This window comes from Vitis vinifera, chromosome 15 (genome assembly GCF_030704535.1).
Source record: "Vitis vinifera cultivar Pinot Noir 40024 chromosome 15, ASM3070453v1".
Classification (NCBI taxonomy): Eukaryota; Viridiplantae; Streptophyta; class Magnoliopsida; order Vitales; family Vitaceae; genus Vitis; species Vitis vinifera.
In genome coordinates, this window is record NC_081819.1 from 3,036,980 (window position 1) to 3,056,871 (window position 19,892).

At 34.4% G+C, this 19,892-nt stretch overlaps 1 protein-coding gene across 3 annotated transcripts; it reads left to right on the forward strand.

Annotated features, from left to right (window-relative positions):
* Positions 1 to 8,850: 8,850 nt before the first annotated feature.
* LOC100248788 (pentatricopeptide repeat-containing protein At3g03580) lies at positions 8,851 to 14,332 on the forward strand. 3 transcript variants are annotated; one of them, XM_002264158.5, is made up of 4 exons: positions 8,851 to 11,838; positions 11,920 to 12,077; positions 12,486 to 12,577; positions 13,407 to 14,332. In XM_002264158.5, the coding sequence occupies exon 1, from the start codon at positions 9,071 to 9,073 to the stop codon at positions 11,738 to 11,740; it is 2,670 nt and encodes an 889-aa protein (XP_002264194.2). In that variant the 5' UTR covers positions 8,851 to 9,070; the 3' UTR covers positions 11,741 to 11,838; positions 11,920 to 12,077; positions 12,486 to 12,577; positions 13,407 to 14,332. The 3 variants fall into 3 exon arrangements, with proteins under 3 accessions (XP_002264194.2, XP_010661156.1, XP_019080964.1); XM_010662854.3 differs by having other exon boundaries at positions 8,851 to 12,077; XM_019225419.2 differs by lacking the exon at positions 12,486 to 12,577 and having other exon boundaries at positions 8,851 to 12,077.
* Positions 14,333 to 19,892: the final 5,560 nt, after the last annotated feature.

Sequence of the window (19,892 nt, forward strand, 5' to 3'; positions counted from 1 at the left end):
AAGACACACATCGCATTGAAAATTATTTTGAGAATAAAATTAATTTATGAATTTTTTGTTTTAAAGAAATCATTTTTGCCCAAAACTCCCGTTAGTATCCAATAAGGAACATTTTTCTTATTCTCAATGAATTTACAAAAATATTTCAAAAGCATTTTCATCTATTTACCAAAACAGTTAAACTAAATAGTGAATTGATTGGAAAAATAAAGGTATTTTCTTTCTACAATTCTATATTTTATGAAGTGGAAAAACAAATTCTATTAGGTTGACATTTTAAGTTTAAAATTTTAAGCCTTTCTATTCCATTTTGATCCCATTTTGAAAGGAAAAAAAAATGGAAAAAAAATTATTTTTGTTGTATTTAAGTAATTTTCCAATTATTTACCACTTGAAGTCATATTATATTTTGTACAAATGCATAATTGGCTTTAATTTTTGCACAAAGTTACAAAATAATATAATATTCTTCATTATGAGGGTATAAAATAAAATAGTATTGTAGACCCCCATTTTGGGGGAGACATCTCTACAACCCGATTATGACAAGTGTCATCGTCTGGGATGACCACGTGTCACTCCAGGACTGGTTGATAAGGTATCAAGCTAATGGCTTTGTTAGCCAATGAAAACTTCACACATGGAAATTAGACTCACAAGGGCAAGCTATCGCACCTGCCATCATCACTCCACCTGGACTCACCCCCACATGCTTCCAGTTGCATGGCCACCTTTTGGCATGCAACATTTGGATCCTATGGTCCTCCTTTTTTTTTTTTTTTTATTCTTTAATTTTGAAAATAATTTTCCCTAATCCCGTTCCTCAAATAATTTTGTCCAGAGTTCAGTTTTTCTTTAAAAATAATTTCAATTCTTCCACTTTTCATCCTTATAATGTTTAGGTTCCAAAAATCCGTTCTTCAATAAAAATTGGTTGCCACTTTCTTTCTGGCAAGCCATTTTCACACCTCTTCTATTTTTAAAAATGTTTTGAAATAAGCAAAGATTAAGTTCCGTAATTCCGACTAATGGAATTTATGGAATTAATTCATGTTAAAATAAACAGGGCTTTGGTGGGGGCCCTACATAAATAACTGTAAAATTGATGGATTGATTGATTGGTTGATTTATTTGCCATGCATGATTAATTTACTCTATTCTTTGATATGCGCTTAATTCTATCCGTTCATTGTTCACTAACCATGTTTCATGATAGCGCATTCGCGATTGTCGCCCAGGTACGCATCTATTCATATTTTGCTCATTCTTTATACATGTTTTGCTTCTCATATTGTGCATGATCGATTTGAGTATTCATCAATTTTCTTGATGACTGTCACGTCAGCTTCATTCTATTAGTAGAGACCCAACTCTAGGGACTTAGAGGGGTGCTACGGTCCACGCCGTACCTTCCCGATAAGTAACCTGACCCCCGAGCCCGATCCGGTTTTTCGTAGATCGCCTTTTCTAAAATAAGGAGTCACACTTAGGGTTTTTCTTTCTTATTTTGTTTACCCTTTAAAAATAAAACAAAAATAAGTGGCGACTCCAAGTCTTTTTTCTTAATCAATAAAAATCATTTTTCAAATAAAAATCGAGCTCGCCATCGAGTGGGAAACGCATGAGCCGAAATGCGGGGTCCACAAGTATATTTATAACTAATTATATTTATATTGAGAATAGTGCTAAATATTTTAATAAAATTAAACAAAAATATTTTTATATCAAATTAAAGATATCAATTATTTAATTTCATATATTACTATTCTTTAAATAATGAGATCAATTAAAGTTAAATATTTTTATTAAACCACTCACATATTTTTAGTCAATATAAAATCAAAATAATATAATATTTTTATTTAAAAAAATTAAAGTTAAATATTTTAAATATATATATATATATATATAATTAAAGTTAAAGTCATAGTCGGTGACTACGACTTTGACTACTTTTAAAAACAGTCAAAGCCATAGTCACCAACTACGGTTTTGACTGTTTTTTAAAAATAAAACCGTAGTTACCAACTACGGTTTTATAATGTGGCAATCTACATGACACAAACGCATTAGATTGGACATTATTTTGGAAATCGGTTTACTTTATGAAATTTTTTTTAAATGTTGCATTTTGGGTCAAAGCTCTTAAATGCATCTAAGTCTCGGGAAATCAGATCACCTTTTCAAGGAGAAGCAGGCCAATTGACATGCAGTAAGAACCAACAATTTCGATTCATTGCAATCGCCCATACCAATAACAGTCACCTAAGCCCTGAGCCCCACTTGTAGATGCTCGCGTGGCCACCTTGCAATACTTGGAGTCATTGTGCGCACCTCATCGGGAGTTGGCAAAGTGATGTAGCTCTCTTGCTAATCTGTACCAGAAGAAGCTTTGGCATCAGCTTACCCTTAAGCCCAAAAGGTTCATCACCTTGGGAGTCTTTCTGTTTCTAGGCATGATATAGAGAAAGAAGCTGCATTGGACCTACTTCCCAGCCACGTTGCTAGTTCCACCCATCCACCACCATCCTACCTACACGCATGTGACCCATGTATGCATGGCCACCCAAAACCTTTCTAAAGCCTCCATCAAAGTCTCAAATTTTCACTACACTCACCACCATCATATTACCCATATCTCTATCCTTCATACCCACCAAAACCCATCACCTTGATCACCCTTTGAACATCACCCAGTTTCGGTCCTTCAGTTCCAACTAATCTAGACCACTTTTCAATTGCTATTGCACCAGCCTATGTGCATTAAAACGAACATGCATAGCTTCATTCTCGTGTGTGGCAGTTATCAACTTGGAGGAAATGCACAACCAACTCATTCAACAAGCTCCATCTTTTTCCACTCAGCATGGATCTTCGAACACCACCCAGTTTCGGTCCCCTGAAATTACCAATTTTCATCACCCACTCCTATGTGCATGTCCACCCTCATGTCCCCATCCTTCATACCCACCACTAACAATTGGTCCCATATAAACCCACAATTTCTCCATCCTTCATACCCATAAAACTTAACACTACACCTAACATCACTTGCCTTTCAAGTATCTGGCACGAGATAGTGATGATTTTTTGGGTATGCCCAAAATAGGCAGTCAAAGGAAGATTTGGAATTATTTGAGGAGCCCTCCTTAACCCATGCAAGATTCATGGCAATGAGAAATGGGTCAAAGAGTTAGAAGTCTTCTTCGCAAGCTGCTGCAAATCAAGACTCACTAGTATTTGAAGGACCAAAGTCGACACGGACGCTTGGTATTTATGCTCAGGAGCTGAAAATCCAGCCATGGAAATCATTGAAAACTTATTATCTTCCACATCACTTGTACAAAACACAGGGAATGATGCAACTTCTACCAACGACAATGGTGTTGGATTTCGCTTATTAGCCTGTTTCCATGCCACTATTGAGATATTCAGGTTTTAGTTGCTACTGTGCACGGTTTCATCATCAACCGCTGCACCTGCGAGCCTTTTCCATTCTTTACCTTAGTGGCAACTTTCCCATTACCTATGGGGCATTTGATGGCTTCGAGAGGTGTGACAAGGAAAGTAAGTGGGGTTCCGATGAAGAAGATGATTGTACCGAGATTGAAGGGGTCACATCTGGAGATCCAAGAAGCCCCAACTCTACCAGTTTCGGGCATGACACTTTTTGCTCATGTTTCCAATTCAACTTATTCGATTGACTCTAGTGATCATTCAATTTGGGAGCTACATTGCTTGACGGGTCAATCGTCGAGTCGTCACCTCAGATCTTGGCACCATGAGCTTGAAAATGGCCTCACGTGCATGAAGTTTCTGCATGTACAACTTTCGGTGCACCACTCGAGAACACGTAGCCTTTTTTAATCCGGTGGTATTCTTGTTTATAACAGTGAAATATTTGGAAGAATTCATGTTGGCAACAGCTATAGATGCTCGAAATTCAATCTGGACACAACTATATTACTCATGAACCTATCGCTAAGGAAGCCATGATGGAATACATGAAAATGGTTCCTCAACAACATAGGCCACTGTATGGGAGATAGGTGGGTGTGCTGAAACCAATCGAGATTTAGAAATCCCAACCAACTAAATATGGTCCCATTAGCTTCTTTCCATCTTTCCCACTTGCAAGCACATAATGTGACGAAGTTGAGTGAAGGAACATGCCTTGATGAGCTGATTCAGCTTACCAACTAATGATTAATGATGGAGTGATGCTTTTATGAGGTTCTTTGGTTATACAATCATGCAGAGTTGAAGAATGAATTGATGATAATATATATTAAATTCGTTGAGTCGAGTTATGCTGAATTCTTGTTTGGGAAGCATCCTTGTTGTTCAAATGAACTGAACACCTCTCTGAGAAGTGGTTGTGTAGCATGCTAAGCTGGTCGCCCGAGTTGAAAGAGGTTGTTGTGAAACTGAGCAAGTTGTTGTGTTTAAGCAAAGAGAGATACTCTCTGTGGACCACGTCATCATGAATCAAAATTGCTTGTTGTCAACAACATCACCCTTTTAGAGTTTGGTGTCTTGGGATTTGAATTGGGTTTCAATGGCATGTCCAAATGTTTTGGTAATGTGGCTACTGAGATGATGTACATGACTTCAAAAGTTGACTACAATGATTGATGAGCAAGATGCATTAGAGCTTGTTTTTCCAACTCTACCACCTATACCTAAGCACATGACACTACTATCACATGGCTTGCGTGGCCACCTTTGGCATGCAATTTATTTTTCCCCATAGGCCACATATTTCTATCCTCTTAATTCTTCATGCCTTCAAAAATCGATATTCCAAAAAAGTAATTTATTTATTTATTTTATTATTATTATTATTATTATTATTTTATCATTTCAAGACCGTAATTTTTCATTCTTCATAGAGTTTTAGGTCACCAAAAATCCAATTTTAATAAACATTTTGCTACCATTTTCTATATGGCATGCACTTTCACAAATTTTATTTGATTTTAAAATAATTTTCAATTTTTTTTTACATTTTTAAGCATGAATAAAATTATGTAATTCCAAAGATAATGGGATTTATCGGATTCATTCATACAAAATCAATTGGGCTTTGGTGAGGCCTGACATATGAGATTCTCTCGTTGGTTGATTGATTGTTATGTTTGATTGATTTTGCCTACTCCTTGACATGCATGTGATTATTTTATATTTGAGCTAATCTTGTTTTTATGATAGCACTCAACTTGCAACTAAGGTACTATCCTCAAATTTTTCTTGCTTATTCATTTTTTATTTTCAGGATTCTCATTTATTGGTATTCAATGATTAATTGATCAATTGCCATATTCGCCTCACCTTGATTAATAGAGACCTCATTATAGGGTTTAAGGGGTGTTATGGTCTTTCACCGTATCTTCCCAATAGGTAACTTGACCCTCGAACCTAAACTCAGTTTCTCACAAACTTGTTTTCCTTCAAGAGTCACACTTAAAGGTTTTTTCTTTCTTATTTTATTTTTTCTCTTTAAAAATAAAATAAAAATAAGTAGTGACTCTAAGTCTATTCTAAAAATCATAATTTTCACCAAATAAATTAAAAGTGAGTCTCGTGTGGGAACGCACATGAAAAATACGGGTCCACACTTATTTTTGGTCAAAACTCATCTCCATGTCTCACCAACTACCTAATTGCTCCACATCACCTCTGAATTTTCCAACTCGCCCAACATGCCACTAGTTCACACTTTTTTTTTACCTGAATGGTCTTTATGCTTTTCCCTATGAATACCTCATCTTGCAAAACTCCTTTTTCTTCTAGAATTCTCGTCCCAGCTTCTTCTAATTCTTTTACTCATGTGACCTCACAAAGAAAATCTATGTTAAGGCAAATCATACACTAACAAAAATTAAAATTCATTTCATGCAAAAAGTAAATACTTAATGCATGTGATTCAAAGTTAAAAATAAATTTTATGTAACCAAAAATTTAAAATCAAAATCATGTAGTTAGCAATTGAAAAAATCGATCAAACAAAAATAATCAAATATCACAATTTCCATTTCATGCACACAAAAATCAAATTATCTATCACACATCAAAAAAATGATCCACACACAAACAAAGATCAAAATCGATCCAAACGCATTCAATATGAAAACCATGTCCTAGAAAAATCAGTCAAATTTTAATACACTAAAAGAAACTCAATTAATTAAACAAAATCCTTAAAAAAATAAGAGGTCACTCAAAAATCACAATAAAGATCCTTAAAGAGTCTCACTCAAAATATCTCCAAAGATAGTGACTAAGAGAGTCACGATGGACTACCAACGAGAACTCAAAAAGGGCTAAAAAAAGGACTATTAGGAATTTGAGGCTAATCCAAACTATGGTAATCATCCTAGAGGGGGGGGGTAAATAGGGTGATGGTCTCTTTTTCACAAATTTAAACAAGTGAAAAAATAAGAGATAATTATATGCAAATATATAATAAACAAAATAAACACAATTGCATATAATTTAAAAGAGTTAGGGAAGAGAGAGTGCAAACACGAGAGTTTATAGTGGTTCGACACTTCCTTACTTACGTCCACTCTTCTCAACCTCCTAACTGAGTGAGGGTTCCACTATCTTGAAGCTTCAACCAAGCTTCCAATCTCTTTACAATTGGATTATGGTTTCAATTCACCATCTTGGACTTTTGGCTCCAAGTACCCTTTACACTTCTCAAGAGTTATCCCACTTTTGAACAACCTCTCAAGTGATACCCCTCACTTGAGAAAATTCCTCTCAAAGATATACAAATAATGATCTCACAAAAATCCTAGTAATAGAACTTTAGACTCAAAGATACAAGAAAAACTAGGATTGAATGGTGCACTAAAGATATGCAAGTTATGAAACAATGGTGCACTCAAAAACACTTTTCCAAGGCTCAAATATATTCAAGAATGATTTGGGAAGGTTAGACTTATGAAACAATGAAGATTGGAGCCTTTTTATAGAAGAAAAAAGTCAAACTAGCCGTTGGGGGTTCGACCGGTCTAGCTAGGGGTCGACCGGTTGATTAGCAGTTAGGAAAAGTGACCGTTAGGCCTCAATCGGACCTCAACCGGTTGAGGTTCAACCTTAACCGGGAAGAGAAGACCACTGGGAGAGAGAGAAACTTTTTGGCCTCCCTCAACCGGTCATCGACCGAACAAGCACAACCGGTCGACTGGTTGACCCATTTTTTTTGCTCAACACTCAACCTTTGTCAACTTAAAACTTTTTAACACAAGTTTGAAAATCATTTAACACAAGGTTTTAGTTGAAAACATGAAATATCCAATTCTTAAGATATTTAAAACAATATTACTCTTGAATGATTTTGGTGCATAAATAAAGAATGAAATGCATGAAAGTCTTAGTGCACCAACAACCTTACAAAGAGATCTTAAGAAACTTTGGTATTGAAAAACTCTTCTCTTTGAGGTGGTCCTCTTCTTCATGATTTCTCCTTGGCTTGATTTGTCTTTGGATTGCCACTTTGGAAGTCGTCTTGCCTAATCACACTTGAAATATGATCATTAGTTCTAAACCTTGTTTTATTATCATCAAAATCAAGATTAACCAAACTTTGGTTTCACAAGGACCATAAGTGAACAATATGGTAACAAATGATTTAGGAAGACAATCTTGGATGAAATGTGCCAAGAGGACAAAATAGAAAGTCTACACTTATATTTTTTTATAAATATTTAAATGCAACTTTTAATTGTAGTGTTTTATTTTTAATTATTTTTATATTTATATAATAATTCTTTTAAAATAACCTTGGAAAAAAATTACCAAACATGTTTTTTTTTTTTTAAGAATAAAAACTGCTTTTAAAATAAGCTTTTCAAAGATATTCTTAATTTCCTAATTATTTCGCCTATGTGACTCACTTGTAAATCCATTCTACTTCCTAATACTCTTGAGTTTTCCTTTTTAATTTTATTTTTAAAATTTATGAAAATCTTTTTTAATTGTTTCATAGGAAAAAGAATTTAAATGAATTTGATCATTTATTTGGACTAAAAATTGGATGTAACCATAATGATTTAAATAATTAAATATCTATTTACATATACTTCCCATTTTTTATTTTTAGAATTATAAATTTTTATATAAAAATAAAATATCTTTTTCAAAAAGAATAGATTTATCTTATGATTTTAAAAATCTCTTTATAGTATACCTCAATTTTTTTAAAAAATAATTTTAAAAGCTATTACTTTTTTTTTCAATATAAATCTATAAGAATTCTTATATATTATATCAAAGTTATTATTTCAAAGAGACAAAGTTTGCGAATTACTAACTACATAACATGAAAGCAGAAAAATTCAATCATTTAATAAATGATTCTATACTATCTTGTTTGGCTAATTTATCATGACCACAAAATTTAATTTTACATTTATTAATGAAATTGGCAAACACATTGCGGAAAAGTTGTATTGTTATTGGGATGAAATATATGTTATTTGTATCTTATTCAATATATCATTTTTGGACTTATTTAATAACTATTTTAAAAAATAATTTTTGAAAACTGTTATTTCATATTTTATAAAACAAAAGTCTATTTGAAAATATAAAATATTTTAAAGTTATTTTTAATGTTTTTAAATGTATTTAATTTTTTTTTATCTATAATATTTTATTTTAAAATATTTTAGGTATGTGTATAATTATTTTTTAAAATAATTTTTAGAAAATAAGTAAAATATATATATATATATATATATATATATATATATATATATATATATATATATATATATATATATATATATAAAAGAAAATATTATCCGGTAACATTTCTACTCTTTAAGAATTAAAACGTGTTTTTCTATTTTTTTATTATAGGTAACCGAGAACGAAGAAAGCTACCAAACATAGCCTTAATTTCTTGTTTCGAACTCATTCTCATCGATCATGTTTTTCTTGTCTTTCACTGGTTCGAATTGATTGCAGATGTGTGCCATCGATTCGTGTATAATAATTAACAGGCAATAATCTCAGAATTTTATAGTTTTACACATCCACCAAATTGTTTTCTCGTGTCATGAAAACTCTCAGGGTTTTACATGAATGTTCACGACAAACCCTCTTTTCCTCGATCTCAAGAGCTTTAGCATCAGCAGCAACAACTACACAGCTCCACAAACTCCACTCCCTTATCATCACTTTGGGTCTCCACCACTCTGTCATCTTCTCCGCTAAGCTCATTGCCAAGTACGCTCATTTCAGAGACCCCACTTCTTCTTTCTCTGTTTTTCGACTTGCTTCTCCTTCAAACAATGTTTATTTGTGGAATTCAATCATAAGGGCACTAACCCATAATGGGCTTTTCTCCGAAGCTCTTAGTTTATACTCTGAAACGCAGAGAATTAGGCTTCAGCCTGATACTTACACTTTCCCTTCTGTCATCAATGCCTGTGCCGGGTTATTGGACTTTGAGATGGCTAAGAGCATTCATGATCGTGTTTTGGATATGGGTTTTGGTTCGGATTTGTATATTGGGAACGCTTTGATTGACATGTATTGTAGGTTCAATGATTTGGATAAGGCGCGTAAGGTGTTTGAAGAAATGCCTCTTAGAGATGTTGTTTCTTGGAATAGTCTGATTTCGGGGTATAATGCAAATGGGTATTGGAATGAAGCTTTGGAAATTTATTATCGTTTCAGAAATCTTGGTGTGGTGCCAGATTCGTACACTATGTCCAGTGTTTTACGAGCCTGTGGAGGTTTAGGTTCTGTTGAAGAGGGTGATATAATTCATGGATTGATAGAAAAGATTGGGATAAAAAAGGATGTAATTGTGAACAATGGGCTCCTTTCCATGTACTGCAAGTTTAATGGATTAATAGATGGTAGAAGGATTTTTGATAAGATGGTACTTAGAGATGCGGTTTCTTGGAACACAATGATTTGTGGGTATTCTCAAGTGGGGTTGTATGAAGAATCTATCAAATTGTTTATGGAGATGGTGAATCAATTTAAACCAGACTTGTTGACCATCACATCCATCCTTCAAGCTTGTGGTCATCTAGGGGACTTAGAATTTGGAAAATATGTCCATGACTACATGATCACAAGTGGGTATGAATGTGATACTACAGCGAGCAATATTCTTATCAATATGTATGCAAAGTGTGGTAATTTATTGGCTTCACAGGAAGTTTTTTCTGGAATGAAATGCAAGGATTCTGTGTCATGGAACTCAATGATCAATGTTTATATTCAAAATGGAAGTTTTGATGAAGCAATGAAGTTGTTTAAGATGATGAAGACCGATGTGAAACCAGATTCAGTCACTTATGTGATGCTCCTATCTATGTCCACTCAATTAGGAGACCTACACCTGGGGAAGGAACTTCACTGTGATCTAGCAAAAATGGGATTCAATTCAAATATAGTTGTGAGTAACACTCTTGTGGATATGTATGCCAAATGTGGAGAAATGGGGGATTCACTTAAAGTATTTGAGAATATGAAAGCCCGTGATATAATCACATGGAATACTATTATTGCCTCATGTGTTCATTCTGAGGATTGTAATTTAGGATTGAGAATGATCAGTCGAATGAGGACTGAAGGAGTGACACCAGATATGGCTACGATGTTAAGCATCTTGCCTGTGTGTTCTTTACTTGCTGCCAAACGACAAGGGAAAGAGATCCATGGCTGCATTTTCAAATTGGGTTTGGAGTCAGATGTTCCAGTTGGTAATGTATTGATTGAAATGTACTCCAAATGTGGTAGTTTAAGGAATTCATTTCAAGTATTCAAGCTTATGAAGACAAAAGATGTGGTGACATGGACAGCGTTGATCTCTGCATGTGGTATGTATGGTGAAGGCAAGAAAGCTGTGAGAGCTTTTGGAGAGATGGAAGCAGCTGGTATTGTTCCTGACCATGTTGCCTTTGTTGCTATCATCTTTGCATGTAGCCATTCTGGTTTGGTAGAAGAAGGTCTTAATTACTTTCACCGGATGAAGAAAGACTATAAAATTGAGCCTAGGATTGAGCACTATGCTTGTGTAGTTGATCTTCTATCCCGATCTGCTCTTTTAGATAAAGCAGAGGATTTCATCCTTTCCATGCCATTGAAGCCAGATTCAAGTATATGGGGGGCTTTACTTAGTGCTTGTCGGATGAGTGGAGACACTGAGATTGCAGAACGTGTCTCAGAACGGATCATCGAATTGAATCCAGATGATACTGGGTATTATGTTTTAGTCTCAAATATTTATGCAGCTTTAGGGAAATGGGATCAAGTGCGCTCAATACGGAAATCGATCAAAGCTAGAGGATTGAAAAAAGACCCTGGATGTAGCTGGATGGAAATTCAAAACAAGGTCTATGTTTTTGGCACTGGGACCAAGTTCTTTGAACAGTTTGAAGAGGTTAATAAGTTATTAGGCATGCTTGCAGGCTTGATGGCTAAGGAAGGTTATATTGCCAATTTGCAATTTGTACTGCATGACATTGATGAGGATGAGAAGAGAGACATACTTTGTGGGCACAGTGAAAGGCTTGCCATAGCATTTGGGTTGTTAAATACTAAACCAGGTACCCCTTTGCAGGTAATGAAAAATCTTCGGGTTTGTGAGGATTGCCACACTGTGACCAAGTACATATCAAAGATAGTGCAAAGAGAATTATTAGTTAGAGATGCCAATCGCTTTCATGTGTTCAAGGATGGAGCCTGTAGTTGTGGAGATTATTGGTAAGGGATATGATAACATCTTTGAATGATTGAACAAGATTGACAATGGAAGAAAAAGGGAGCATTTTTTTATGTATCATATGGATGCCCATATTGGGAAAGGTCAGACTGGCTTCACATTATGCCATTATTTGATCATGTTCGATGTTTTGAATCTTTTGATACCCAGCTTTTTTATTACAGGAGTATTCGGAGCATCAAAGTACAACTTACCTCTCAAGTTCCCATATGACACCATAAAGTTGTTTGAAATATTTTAGCTGAAATTGGGGTCCCGAGATAGTCAGCTGTCAAAATCCCTTTGTCATAACCTGAAGTTTCCAATGGTGGCAGAAGCTCAAGTAAGAAAATATATGCCCCTAAGTTTGGAATATGGCTGATATTTTAAGTTAATTAAAGTTATGATTGAGATTACATCTTATTGAGTCACCCCTTAACTAGTTACTCTCACACCTGGAAATTACTTGATGAGAAGCTAGACTATGTAGTGTTTTCATTTGAATGAATTTGATCACATGAAGCAAATTCCGTAAACAAAATTCTCAGGCTTCTGGAATTGAGGAGTAACCTTGTCCCTTTTCATTGTATGTAGAAAAGGGAACTGAAATAAAGAAATTCTATAAACAACTAAAACACACAACTTCCTCTAGATGCTTTTTTTTTTAGGCTACTTTTGATTTTTTTTTTTTCCTACATTCATATTTTTTTTGTTCTTTTTGTCACGTTGTTCATTTTCTTTTTTGTTGTAGAATTGAGAAGTATAAGAAACATTGAGATTTGGCCTAATTGATACTGGGGGGTTTGATCTTAATGGAGAAAGCAACTAAATAAGGAAAGCAAAGTAAGTTTGCAAATTCATGTGCATTTTCTTTTCATGTGCTTTTGTTTTTCCTTTTGGAAGGATGTTGGATTTTTAGGTATCTGGTATATGCATTTTAACTCGTGATTCATCGTTTTCTGGTTCTGTTCACATTCTTCCTTATGCATGTCCTTTACATGGAGAAGTTTAAGAAAAGGTCGAGGAGTTAGTCAAGGTGGTCAGAGTTCCATTCCCATTTTCTGGTTCCTGATTTCTTGGAAATGTTTGAAATTCTGTGTCCTTTTACATTATCATAAAGGCATTGTATGTAGTACTTGTTGCTAGAGGTGTGTCATCAGCAATTACATCAATAATGATTCTTTTCTCTTTCCCCTGTTCATTTCTTGCTTTGGAAATTAAAAGAGCCTTTTGCCTGCAATTCTGTACCTTATTGCGTCATAGACAGTATTTTACTGGATTGGACTTGATTTCTGCAAAATGCACCATACTGTTCATGGTGTTAAAATCTGATTTGAGTTATAGGCTTGAAGTTGTCATTTGTAATTTGCCAGATGTCAAACTTTTTTGTGAGCTCTTCAATATCAAATATCAATATGAAAACCATTTTGTTTTTTGAAATGCAATTTTTGTCTCAGACTCAAAATAGCTGAGGACAGGGCTTTCTAATAATGATACTTGCAAGGAGTTCTTAAATAGGAAAGAAATAGAGCACAGAGCCCTCCCTTTATGGTACTTCAAATACAAACTTATTTGAAAATTCCACTTGCACACATACACACATTGATATGCAATATGATATGTATCTGATTCTTATTCATTCTACTTCATTAATCCTAGAGGTTCATGGCAGGAATCATGAACTGGTTCATTTAGATGCTGCTGCTGTGCAGCTGGCATCAAGAAGGGCATGGCAATTGGCAAGCATTTGGGCTTGAGGTGGCCAGTTATCTTTAATTATCTGAGCATCTGCAAAATCTTGTATCCATGCAGACAACAATGGCAACCTCTCCTCATGCACAATCTTCAGGCCAGCAATGTCCTTCAATATGCTGATCAAGTTATCAAGCCAACCTAATGCAAGATCAACAAATCTGATGGTGTCCTCCTGCCACGAATTTTTCAGGGTCTCCATAAGTCGAATTTTGCCTTCCTCCTGCTATTTCCCTTGCTTGATGAAGACACCCTGGACTGATGTCAAACCCTACACCAAAACAAATTCACATGTAGCAAACTATAAAGCCTTTCTCAAAGCTGTTTCAAGTGAGGAAAAACTTGAAAGAACAACCTTTTTGTCACCTAATTTGGCCCAGAAGCATGCCCTGACTTTCTGATAGGGGTCCTTGGGCAACAGGGGAGCTTGCTTCCTTCCCTCATCAATGTTTTTGAGAATGACAAGCAATTCATCACCAGTTTTTCCATTGTGTACAAGCACTGGAATCTTTTTGTAGGCAGGATTATAACGGAGGGCTCTTGTTGAAGAGATTTCCAACAATGGTTTCGTATTCTATGCCTTTGATTTTGAGAGCCCAAACAATCCTCAGAGCAAAAGGGTTTGTCCATGTTCTGAAAAGCTTCACCTATTCTGCCATAATGTTTTGACCCAGCAAATGAAATAGCAGCTGAGGTGTCCCTTTCATCCAGATTTGTGCCATGGAATTTTCCAATATTTTACTTTAAATATCACATTTTCCTCATGTTTCCTCAGAATATTATCCATTCCCTCCCTTAGTTTGTTCTCTAACTTTGGAATATGGATAAAAAGCTTTCCTTTTCCCAGGTGTGATGATCTGCAGATGGAGGGTGCTGTTTGCAGTGATTGTAGAGGGTACAGAATGACCTGCTTGTGTGCATGTGCTGTTCGAAGCGTTTGTATAAAACAATTTATCCTCAATGGTGGCCTCTCCTATTTTTATCTGGATGGAGCCTTCTTATTAAGATGGGTGTTAGGGCACAGATTTGCCTTTCTCAAATGAATGCACAGGTAACAATTATTTTGAAGGAAAATTATATCATTTTATAACTTACAAAACAATCATGAAAATTAACAAGATAAAATTATATGATTACTCCAACCTTCTCTTTAAATCCACCACTAAAATACAATCTCAAGTGGCATGGGAGTAGTATGTCAGCAACAAACAAAGAAGCACTCATTGAAACTGGCTTTGGTTTTTAAATATTTTGTGGAAATCTAGTCTACCCTATTAGTCTATCACATACGCAAGCCGACAAAAATACAATTGCCAACAAACATCTGATAAAAATTCATAGTCTCTAAGGAATCACACTGGTGGAACCTGTGGGCTTGTAACGCTTGTGCCTATGGGACCGCATAGTGTGAACCCATGACTCATATGGATTAACGAGATTCCCATTGTCCAGTCTATTATCTAGCAAAACCACAGCCAAGGGAATAGGTTGGCAGAATCAGCGTGGCAAAAAGATCCTGTTGAACTTAACTCTAGTCCGATTTTGTGAAATGACTTAAGAGGTGTAGGATAAGTGAGACCTAACCATAATCTCTCTAAAAAACTGGCTACAAAGGCTCACCTTCACATAGCTAGTTAACAGGTTGAGGTCTCGTTCGTTAACAGAATTAACCAGATAAATTGCTCCACCAACTAAGAATGACCATGCACCACCACCCATAGAATCAAGAGCTCTCAATCTATGGTTAAGGATAAAAATACAGGTCTTTGTTAAAAGTTGTGGTATCAATAATTGACTTGAAAGGTCTTGCATATTGATTTTAGTGTCTTGACTTGATATCAAATTATATGCAAAATAAGATTGTTAAAAAATTAAAAAAATTATTGGAAAAATAAATAAAATTAAATAAGCTTAAAAATTTAATAAACTTAAAAATATATTAATATAATAATATTTAATTTATTATTAAAAATAAATTAACATATAAAATAATATACTATATATATGATATTATTACTATATAAAATAATAGCTTAAATTGATGCAATTGATACCACAATAATAAATTATTGAATTTTCACTTTTTCTTTTATCAATCTCCAACCATATAGGAAATATGTCATTTGTAAGGCAGTAAACATTTAAATAACTAATTATTTTTACATAAAATAATACATTACACCCTTTTCTTCATATTCCCAATCTCAAATACAGTAACCATAATACATTCTTCAAATTCCCAATCCTAAACACCAGGAACCACAACATGAAGAGAGAGATGTTGACCATCAACCTCAATGAGAGAGAGAGACTGAGGGTAGTCGGTGACTCGCAGAGCACACCCACTCCATGTTAACATGCAGAGATCGCTGTTAATGGAAGGAATTTGATGTTTTTTCACCAGTTAAAACAATCACCACAACGACATCTTCAATGCAAAGGCGCTGCACTCCAGCCTTGATGTCTTCTTTCTTCTTCCTTTTCTTCTTCATTATGGGTAGAGTCATGGGTCTAAGAAAACTTTTCTTTTGAAGAGAATTTTTGTTTTTTTATGAGATTTCTCAATTTGGATTGCTGTTTGATGTTCTTTTATTGTGATTTAAAAAGGGAAAATTGAGTTTTGGATTTAATAGGAGAAATTTTTTACAACTTGGAGGATTCAACCAAGTCAACTTGGAATCTCGATCGAGTCAACTGAATTTGATCAATTTTTAGCCGAGTTTGGGTTGAAGATGGTATCAGGTATTGAACTGGGTAAGAAAAAGTTCCGAGGTAGATATGACTCGACTGATACTTTGAACTTTGTTCTTGATCTCATGTTCCATAGTTGCATACATGTTAATACAATGTGAAGTTTCTCCATGATTCTGTGGTGAACCCAATGAAATCCCTTCTCAACTGGGCTATGCAAGTTGCTAAGCGAAAGCAAGGCATAGAAGACATATAGGAGAGGTTGCACGACATTTGGGAACATTAGGGATGCTAATGAAGTTAGTGAAAGGGAAGTAGAAGACATCATCGCAGTGTAGAGGGTAGCAATAGGAGTAGAAGAGAGATAGGTGTCGAAGCTTAACTTAATCCCGAATGCTAATACAAATGCTAGTAGGCTAGTGTTGGCTCCTTGACTTAAACATTTCAGTGCTAAGGACTTCATAGGAAAGCACCTTGCACCCATGAGGGCCCTAAGAAAAAGCAAGGTGGAGTCATGGGTGTAATAGCATGACTCATTGTTGCACCAAGAGAGTGCTTGGTCATGACATGGTGTCGTAGTAGCAATAAGATGAATGCATGAGTAGGCTGTCTTGGCATGGACAAGACCTAGATGTGTAAGCTAAGAGAGGGTTTAACATGCACACAAGTTGCATAGAGATGCATGCAGCAACCTGCTTAAAGATGCAATAACAAGCTAATCGGATGCATGGGTCTATCTAATTACATGAGTGGATTGACTTGAGGCAAGATAACAAAGAGATGTCTTGGCATTGGGGCAAGCCTAATGAAGATGTGTTGCATCATGAATTAGGTACTTGAGGTGTTGAAATGTGGATTGATGCCTATGACAACATTGGTTTTAAATGGGCTAGGAATGGGCCAAAGACATTTGAAAGCTAAGAGTTGGATTCAAATTGTGATTGTAATATGAATTCGAGTAATTATAGTTTAAGTAGGTTTAGGATTACTTACTCCTAGTCAAATACGGAGTGATTGGTGCCACACCTATAAAAAGGAGGACTTGAGAGCCTCCCAATAGATAGCATGAGAGAGAAAGCATTAACTCATCAAAGATATTGTGAGAGTCTTGTTGAGCTATGTCTTGGATTGTTATTTAGAGAAGAAATAAAATACAAGCTAGGGACTTGGGCATGTAACCTTATGTGACTTCGTGGGTTTTTCTTTATTGCAATCTTGTATGGGTTTGAGTAGGTTGACTTTATTAGGATAGAGCATTTAAAAGCTTGATATGATATAATAAAATTTGAAATTTATTATTTATCAATAAAGTTTCAATTTCTCTTTTATTTATATTTATTTCATGAATTATGTCTTATGAGCATTCTGGCTTATTTTTTTACATTGTATGTGGCTTGAGTGCATTAGACATTAAATGAAAGATCCAAGTGATGAGTTTCTTATAAACAAAGATGAAAATATGGGTAATTACAAATATATCGATACTTCGATTTTATGGATATATTAGACATATCGGAAATATATCGGTAGATATTTTGATATAAAATATCCATGAGCCTAAAATTGATCAAAACTCATGAAAATATAAGAAAAAACTTTTAGAAATAAAATTGAAAGTATAATAAGAATTTTAAAGTTGTTTTGTTGAAGAAATTGATATATCTATTATATGATTTGCAATATTAAATTTAATTGTATCATGTTGGTCTATACGAAATGTGAATTTTGTAGGTGTACACTTGTTATGATGCTACATTAAATATTTGATTTCATTAAATATCAATAATTTGTACATATTACATTGTAATGACCCTTTAGTACCAAAATAATGATCGATATGGTTCAATTGAATTGGTAGATGAAGGAATCCTATCATATTATTAGAGACAATATTGGTACCAACTCATTGAACCTCAATAGTATTGATTAAAAATTCGAACATGGCATGCATGCATACAAAATTTACTAATTAATTACAATTGAATATAAAAATAAAATTAAATAATTAATTTAAAATTAACTTATTGTAAATCTACTAATTATGTGAATCAAATATATAACTAAGCTAAGTTAATTTACTAAATCTATTGAAAATTTACTAATTAATTATATTTTAATACAAAAATAATTAAAATCTAAAACAAACATACCTTGTAATAAATGAGTAACCTTGGTTTAGAATTTGGAGTTAATCCACAAACTTGACTTATAAATTCCCAAATTTATAAGAATTTGAGAATAATAACAAAAAAATTATGAGCAATAAGAGATCAATTGAAGTATGAAATGAAATGTGGATGAAATGGATGAAGAATGAGCAATTTATAGAAAAAAGAATAGGCATAAAATAGCTATTGGAATGTTATTTTAACATAAGAAAACAATTCTGGTAGTTGGATCAAAATTTGGACAAAATTTCACTGTTGGATCATCATATAGCCGTTGGGATCCCTTTTTAGTTGTTGGATCACCTCCTAAATTTAATCTAGGCCATTAGATGAAGAGGTAGATGACCATTGCAATGTGAGTGTGATTTATGCTATCAGATAAGGCCCCTCATCCACGTTGATTTACCCATAAACATCGATGATTTTTTGTTAATAAATCGTTGATATATCGACAATATAATGCAATGTCAGTTGATTGATGCAATAAATCAACAATTTATTGCTAGTAACAAATACATTGGCGATATTTGGTGATTTTTTTTTTAGAAATTTCTCCTCTTTGATATATCACCACGAAATATCGCTTCCATGGCTCTCTATACATGACATATCCCAAAATTTTCATCCTCATTTATAAGTGGATAATTTGTTCACAAACGGTTTATAGGCTTAAGCAACCTAATAGAGACTGTAGTGAACTATTCCTAATTAGAGGGATCCCTGATTTTGACCATCGAGATGAGTTTCCCATGGTGAGTGCATTAGTGGATATGGTTACACATTGGACAATACCTATGATGAGTCATGACATCATAAGGCTGTCAATTAGTCATAACTTTACCAAGTTGCTACGTTGTGTTGTCTCTTACCCTTGAGAAAATCTCAAGCTTATGCCAAAGTTAGTAATGGCTTTGACCTACAGTTGACATTGTAAGAAGATCATATATTTCTTATGGAATGGGTCACTATTAATGGAAGTTGGTAGCAACAGGTATAAATAGAGGTGCCATTGATATATCTTAGGATTGAGATAGTGTGTCCCCTTAGGTGATCTAGAGGACATGTGATCTAGAAGATCATGACTATAACATTTCTTTTAGTGGAAATTTGACATATGCTCATTGGATCTAGCGTATGTTAATTGATCAAATAATAAGTGGGATCTATAACTCAAGAATTAAAGAGGTAATCTTGATATGTGATAACACTACCTTGTTAAATTACGAACACCAATTCATAGAAAATCTACATGAAGTGGATGGTAGGTCACAAACACAAGCTACATCTCATTGTTATTTACATAGGGTGTTCAAATGTAGTTGATTCTTTATAGTGACATGTTGAATATGTTAGGAAACCCTGAATTACTCTGTTTTCAAGCTCTAGATCATTAAGGTGCATAAAAGCCTATCCTAGGCTTCTCTAGAAGTATAGTAGTGGAAAAAATTTGACGTTCAAAACTAACAAATATCGCACCATTAAGGTGCATAAAAAGCCTATCCTCGGCTTCTATAGAAGTATAGTAGTGGAAAAATATGATGTTCAAA